This window comes from Chrysochloris asiatica, unplaced genomic scaffold (assembly GCF_000296735.1).
Source record: "Chrysochloris asiatica unplaced genomic scaffold, ChrAsi1.0 scaffold00034, whole genome shotgun sequence".
In the NCBI taxonomy this organism is placed as follows: Eukaryota; Metazoa; Chordata; class Mammalia; order Afrosoricida; family Chrysochloridae; genus Chrysochloris; species Chrysochloris asiatica.
In genome coordinates this window covers 5,381,021-5,388,821 of record NW_006408552.1, presented here as the reverse complement: position 1 = coordinate 5,388,821, position 7,801 = coordinate 5,381,021, and the positions used below count along the sequence as shown (strand labels likewise).

The 7,801-nt window shown below is 39.1% G+C and overlaps 1 protein-coding gene across 5 annotated transcripts in view; it reads right to left on the bottom strand.

Moving 5' to 3' along the window:
- GTF2I (general transcription factor IIi) overlaps window positions 1–7,801 on the bottom strand; it is a 97,599-nt gene that overhangs the window by 61,384 nt on the left and 28,414 nt on the right. For all 5 annotated transcript variants that reach the window (XM_006859709.1, XM_006859711.1, XM_006859712.1 and 2 more), the window contains exon 8: window positions 3,116–3,193. In XM_006859709.1, coding sequence (XP_006859771.1) covers window positions 3,116–3,193 — 78 coding nt within the window. The remainder of the gene's footprint in view (window positions 1–3,115; window positions 3,194–7,801) is intronic.

Genomic DNA, 7,801 nt, shown 5'->3' with positions numbered 1-7,801 from the left:
CATAGCATTTTAAGTTTATCATTCAAATACAATCATAACTTTTCTTAAAAAAAAATTAAGAAAAAATTCAACAAGCTGATTCTCTCATTTACATGCAAAGAGAAAGGAACTAGAGCAGCAAAACCACTATGGATGGGACCAACAATGGAAGGCTCTGACACTTCCTGTACATCAACAGTAGTCAAGACATAGACCCATGGATCAATGGAACAAAATATCCTCTGAAATCAACACACACATTTTTGACAGAAATGCAAAGGTAGTTCAACAGCAAACAAATAGTCTTCAATGAATATTTTACACACTACTCAAAACTTAGCTCAAACTACAAAATAATAAAAATGTCAAAGAAAGCAGCTTTGTGACTTTGAGGCAGACAAGGATTTCAGTGACATGACATCTAAGCACAGCACCTGCTCCCTAAATAACAATAATGATAAAATGGGCTTCATCAAATTTAAGAGTTTTTGCTGAACAATGGAAACTTTTAAGAGAATGAAAATATAACTCACCAATTGGGAAAAATAATATGCAAATCACGTATCACAAAAATAAAACTAAAAAAAGGGTAAGTTGCAGTGGCCCCATATGATAAGCACTGGACTATGAGCCACAAAGTCTGTGGTTCGAGCCCGCTAGCCACATCACGGGAAAACGATGAGGTTTTCTGCCCTGTACAGGGTCGCTAGGAGTTAGAACCAACTCAACAGCACTTAACAACAACAATCTGCTATGCAAACTTTAACCTAAAACACAAAAAAAATCTAAAAAGCAAAATAAAATTTAATTATAAGAAAACTATCCACACTTTGTGAGATATAAAAAATAATTGTTTAGCTTGTATCTTTATTATAATTAAGGTAACTCTTTCCTCTTTACTGGTTTCCAAACCCTTGTTCAACAGGGCGTGGCCTGAAATCATTCACCCTCCACATCTGCTGTAGTTAAGTACCACTGAGTAGGTTCCAACTCACAGCAACCCTGGAGTTTCCCAGGAGTGCTGACGGGTTTCAACTGCCAACACTGAAGTTAGTATTTCAGTACCACATTAGGACTCCAAATCGGAGTTGGGGGGGGCGGGGGGAGATTCTATAACACAGCCGATAATAAGACCACTGCTAATAAGGATGATATATCAAAAACAAACAAACCAAACTTGTAAAACATAATCTGTACAAAAATAATTTTATTAAACAGTACTATGAAACACATGCATATATATCAATTAAGTGCCAATGACTTCAGTCAATTTTAAATGAATCCTAACATTTTAACTTTTTAATTAAAAATCTGAAATTACAACTTTTGACCACATAATTCCTAATAACATAAGCAATACATGGTTTAAAACTGACTGTTAAAAACATGAAATTAACAGATAGCCACATAATTACAAACTAGAATTACTTAATTCATAACACATTTCTAATACCCCATAACTGTGTGGCGCTGCAGGTTATTGCGCTAGACTGCAAAGTTCATTTGAATCACAAGGTTAGTGGGTCAAGCTCACCAGACATTCCTCGGAAATCCTACACAGGATTGCTGGGAGTCAGAACCAATTTGATGGCATCTTATTAAATGAAATAAAGCTATTAGCCAATGTAAATTAAGACCACAATGAGATGGAAAACTTAATAAGATTAACCATAAAAATGTAGGAGAGAATATGAAGCAACTAGAACTCTCATGCACTGCTGGTGGAAATGTAAAATAGAACAAACACTTTGGAAAATAATTTGGCATTTTCATAAAAAGTTAAATACCTACCATGTGTCCCAGCAACACTACATTTCTAGGTATTTATTCAAGAGAGATTAATGCAAATGGCCCACACAAAGACTTACACACAAATATTAATAGCAGCTTTATTTGCACAAGGCCAAATCTGAAAACAACCCAACTGTCCATTACTACAAAGAAATAAACCCACTGTAGCAATAGTCACTTAATGCAATAAACTCTTCAGTATAAGAGAAGGTAACAATATGGATGAGTTTCAAAACTATTATCTGGAATCAAAGAAGCTACATCCCACTGTAAAAAATAGTGTATGTCTGAATGAATAGAAATAAATTTCTAGAAAATAAAAACTAACCCTAAAATGGCAGAAACCAAACCACACTGGTTGTCTCTAGGCTGTTTTGTTGTCGTCGTTGTTAAGTGCTGTCAAGTCGGTTCCAACTCATACGACCCTGTACAGGGTTTCTGAGGAGCGACTGGTGGGTTTGAACTGCTGACCTTGCCGTTAGCAGCCCAGTGCTTATTCTACAGTGCCACACCAGGACTCCCTCTTGACTGTGTAGAACAGTGTATTAAAAAGAGTCACAAGGGAGTTTTTGGTATACAGGATACTTCATTTCCTTGATTATAGTAATAAGACTTTTTAGTAGGAATAGATAGATAGATAGATAGATAGATAGATAGATAGATAGATAGATAGATAGATAGATAGGTCAAAGCTAATCACATTTTATACTTTGAATGTTTAACTTTAACTTTGAATGTTTTATACTTTGAATGTTTAACATACTTCAAAGATATGTTGATAAAAACATGACTACGCAACATAGAAAACATCTTTCTAATCTGGAACCCACAAATACATAAAAGACTGTATCATAGAATTACATCTTTAATTCCTTCTTAACAATTATCAAGCAAAAAGAAAATAAGGTTAAGTGATAAAAACCAGCTCAAATTTATCCCCGTCTTGCCTTTTACAGACTTTCAGAGTAATGAAAACACATGGGGAAAGGTTTATTTTGTTGCACAAATAGAGCTATTAAAAGTTCAGATGACCTCTCCTACCTTCCAAATAACACTGTAAGTTGGAATTGGATTATACGTTGTTCCGTAACTTTTACTTATACTTTGAAGTACACGGATGACTTAATGTCCATTCCTGTATTTACCTCTGAGCTTTTCAGAGTCTGAATTTATTTCATGTCCCAATTTTGAAATGCTTTATTCTAGTAATGAATTCTAAGTATAGATGCCAATCAAGGACCAATCAATAAAAATTCTATTTAAGACAGACAAGCAATCAGCAAGTAGCTCTTACTTGGAAGCATCAATAACTTTGGGAAAGAGGAATTCTGTGAAGTTGCCTTACCTTGAATGTTATATTGATAGTAATCAGGGTCCTCAGATTCTTCCTTTACGGTCACAGCAGCCATTTCCAGGGAAATGCCTGTCAAAGCAGATGAATGCACACAATGACATGCCAGGGCATTTGGATGTGTAGGGAAATCCTCACCATTTCCACCCATTAATGCAGAATGGTGTATATATATCTTACAGACTTTGAAAGTTCCATCGGTTAGTTATGTCTTAACTGGTATTAATATTCTGGGATTATATGCTACTTTTTCTTTTTTCCTTTAATGTGTTCTCACCTTTGGAGCTGGTAATTAGGCACACTCTATTTTCAGTTAATAATAAAAAGTAACTTTCCGTTAAGGGTTTGGAAAAAACTGGAATTGATAAATATTGTAGTGTTAGTATCCCTAAATTGCACTTGTAAAAAAAAATGTTGAATTGGTAAAGGTTTCTGGTTTTTTTATATATATATATGTAGTTTTTGTTTTTTAATACCAAAATAGAGCAAAAACAGTGATAGTTGCTTTTATCAACAATGATCATTGCACTTTTCCCCTCTCAATACATGTATTAATAAAATAAGGATACCAGGCAGCCCTTTCTGTACTACACTTTGCCCACAAGTAGGACAGATAATTTGAAGAGGACTTTTGGGACAGGCACAAAAGGAATCCTTATGTAATTTGCCATGTGTCAAAGTGACAACAGATACGACTATACTGTCAGGAAGCACGCCAGGGGCTGACCCTGAGAGAGGGTTGGCAGGAACAGAGCTGCAGGCAGCCGTCTGGAGCTGTTGCTATTGTTCAGTGTCTTGATCTGCATGTTAAGTTGCAAATCTGTGTACAGGTTTTATTGACTGAGTGATACACTTATGCTTTGCAGACTTTCCTTATATATACTTGCATAAGTTTTTAGAAAAGAAAATAAACTTGCACAGTCATCAAAAACAACCCTTCCTTGTTGTTGCTGTTAGGTAACATCAAGTGAGTCCCAGTTCACAGGGACCTTATGCACAACAGAGCCACACCCTGCCAAGGCCATCCTCACAACTGTCGTCGTCTATGCCCATTGCTGCTATCACTGTGTGAATCATCTCATTGCAGACCTTACTTTTTTTCAACTAACCCATCCTCCTATTGTTCGGAACTGCCATCAAGTTGGTTCCAACTCAAGGAGCAACTGGTGGGTTTGAACCGCCAACCTTGCAGTCCAGTGCATTATCCTGCAGTGCCACACCAGGACTCCTAATCATTTCCAAAGGGTTAGACAGCAGAAGCATTTAAGAAAGAGATGCTAATTTCTTTCTCATTCAAGACAGAGATGCTAAGGTTGCAGACCCTGGCCTCTCCCTTCCTCTACCTCCAGGGTAAAATTATTCTCAGACAAGCTTAAAAAGGAGTAACAGCTAGGTACACAGGTACATTTCAGACTGAGATCTTCAAAACTGCAACAAACCTACAATGACCTTTATGCTAGGTGATGTGGGCAGCTTTCTAGAGATGGCTTTAAACTAGAGAAATAGCTACAAAAATACAACAAATAAAAATAAGCTGCTTGTCTGCTCTGGACAGGGAATGACCCTAAATGGCCACTTGGTAGCTTCCAGTCCCTGGTCACTGCTCACTAAGCAGAATGAAGAACACTGCCTTTATAACCACATCTGTCAATCTGTCCTGGATGGTCCCCAGGCCCAGTGACATTCCCTGACAGTGACTGCTATGTGTAAAGCTTACATATCTTAGCCCATACGTTCCATTAAATATTTACATCACATACAAATATGTTTGCAGCAGTATTGGCTGCCAAATTTCTATACAGTGTAGTCCCGTTCGCCTACTCATACCTACACACAATGCAGGCTCGTGTACATGATAGTATTTACCGGCTAACTCACGCACATCTCGGGATGCCTTCTTTTTGTTAGTGGCATTGTGCTACATATTGCCTTTCCCTTCACCCGAAATAACACACCTATTATCTAGTTCACGACTTCCCTCCAATACCCTCCCCCCCTCCTTGGTAACCATCAAACCATGGTTTTTTAAGGTGCGCAAACCTTTACTTGACTTTTTGTTAATAGTGGACTCATACAATATTTGTCCTTTTGTAATTGACTCATTTCACTCATAATGCCCACCAGGTGCATGCACGTTATGAGGATTCTTGGTTATTTTGTAACATTGCTTAGTGTTTCACTGGATACGTAGTGTAGTTTATACATTCATCACTGATGGGAGTGTAGTTTGGTTCCATCTTTTTCCTACTGTGAAGAGCGCTGTAATAACCATGTTGTTGTTGTTGTTGTCAGGTGCCATCGAGTCAGAACCGACTCATAGCGACCCCATGCACAGCAGAACGAAACAATGACCAATCCTGGGCCAACCTCACTACCGCCGCCAAACTTGACGCCATCAATGATGCCACCTGGCTGATCCATCTCGTTGGGGGTCTTCCTCTTTTTCTCTGACCCTCCACCTTACCCAGCATGACATCCTTCTCCAGCGACTGTTCTCTCCGGACAATGTGTCCAAAGTATGAGAGACGAAGTTTAGCCATCTTGGCCTCTAAGGAGCACTCTGGTTGCACTTCTTCCAAAACAGATCTATTGGTTCTTTTGGCAGTCCATGACACTTTCAGTATTCTCCAACACCACAACTCAAAGGCATCAATTCTTCTACGATCTTCCTTATTCACTGTCCAGCTTTCACATACATATGAGGTTATTGAAAATACCACGGCTTGGGTCAGGAGCACCTTAGTCCTCAAGCTGACATCTCTGCTCTTCAATACTTTAAAAAGTTCCTGTGCAGCAGATTTGCCCAATGCAATACGTCGTCTGATCTCTTGACTGCTGCTTCCGCGAGTGTTAATAGTTGATCCAAGAAGAATGAAGTCCTTGACAACTTCAATCTCTTGTCTATTGATAAGAATGCTGTTTATTGGTCCAGTGGTGAGGGGTTTTGTTTTCTTTACATTGAGTTGTAATCCATACGGAAGACTGTGCTCTTTGATCTTCATCAGTAAATATTTTAAGTCCTCTTCGCTTTCAGCATGTAAGTTAATGAACATGGATATGCATAAATCCACTCATGTACCAGCTTGCATTTCTTTAGGCTATATACCTTACCTAGTATCTACACCTCATGGGACATTTCCACATCCAGCTCTTTAAGAAGCACCACACTATCTTCCACCTTGGTTGTACCAATTTACCATCCCACCAGCAGTGCATGAGGGTTCCAGGCTCTCCACACTCTGACCAGCACTGGTTGTTTCCTGGCTTACTGAACTATGCAATAATTGCTGAGCTAAGATGATAGCTTGTTGTTCTGATTTGCATCTCACAATTGCCTAATGATTTTGATCATTCCTTCATTTATTTTTTGGTCACCTGAATGCCTTCTCTGGTGAAGTGTCTACTATTCTTTTAATTACAAAAGAATGGATAAACAATGGTACCTATACAGTGAGTTATCATGCAATGTCAAAGATTCCAGCTGTTCCTCAGAAACCCTCCACAGGGTCGCTAGGAGTCAGAACCGACTCCACAGCACTGAACAACAAGCAATAGTATCATTAATATAATATACTCAGAAGCCCTGGTAGCATAGTGGGTTATGCATTGGGCTGCTAGCAATGTCAGCAGTTCAAATCCACCAGCTGCTCCTTAGAAGACCGATGAGGAGGCATTCTGCTCCCACAGAGATTTTCAGCCTCGGAAAGCCTCCACAGGGTCGCTAGGAGTCAGAACCAACTCTAAGGCACAACAACAACAAGAGCAGCAGTAGCATAAACTCATTTCTTAAATCGAAAAGGAACCAGGGCTTCTCAGTGGAATGGCTGTCCCAGGGTTGAGTTAGGGATGTCTAATATGAAACGTGCCTGATTTGTATGTATGTATATATGTATAAATAAATAAATAAAAATTTTAAAGGATATTTTCAAAGGCCATAGGGGTCAACAGAAGACTGATAAAACACACTTTGTACATATGCACTATGAGATACTACAACACTGAAGAATAATGATGAATCTGTGAAACCTCTCATAACATGGATGAACCTGGAGGACATTATGCTGAGTAAAATTAAGTCAGTCACAAAAGGACAAATACTGCATAAGTCCACAGTTGAAGAAAGCTAAGAAAAGGCTTCCTTGCTAACAGAATCTCTATGATGGTTACCAGGGGTGCGAGGGAAGGGAGATTACTCACTGCGTAGAGAGTGGGCAGACATTAACTGGGTAATGGGGAAAGGTCTATACAACAAGAGGGAAGTTGGCACGGATGAAGGCAGTGAGACACAGGGAGCAGTGTAGGAGTTAAAGTGCAGAGAGGTCAATACTGTCACCTGGTGGTACGTGGGAGGGATTGCAACCACTGTAAAGATTGATGTAAAAAGTGAATGATATGTTGAAAGTGGGACTGATGATCTGTTCTGTAAACTTTCACTCAGTTCACGATAAAAAGTTACAAAAAAAGTCACAGGAGACATCTTGAAGCGGCGCCCAATGGCCAAAGCGAAGACCATTTCCAAACCAGACTACATAACAGTTGCAAGACAGAAATACATAAGGTCCTGCTGACAGAAAGGGACGGAGTGGAGAATCTGAGGTCTCAGAGACACCAGGTTTTGCCAGTTGGCTCCCAGGTTGTACAAGAGCTCAGCCCTGGAGCTGGCACTAGTTTTGCAGCGGT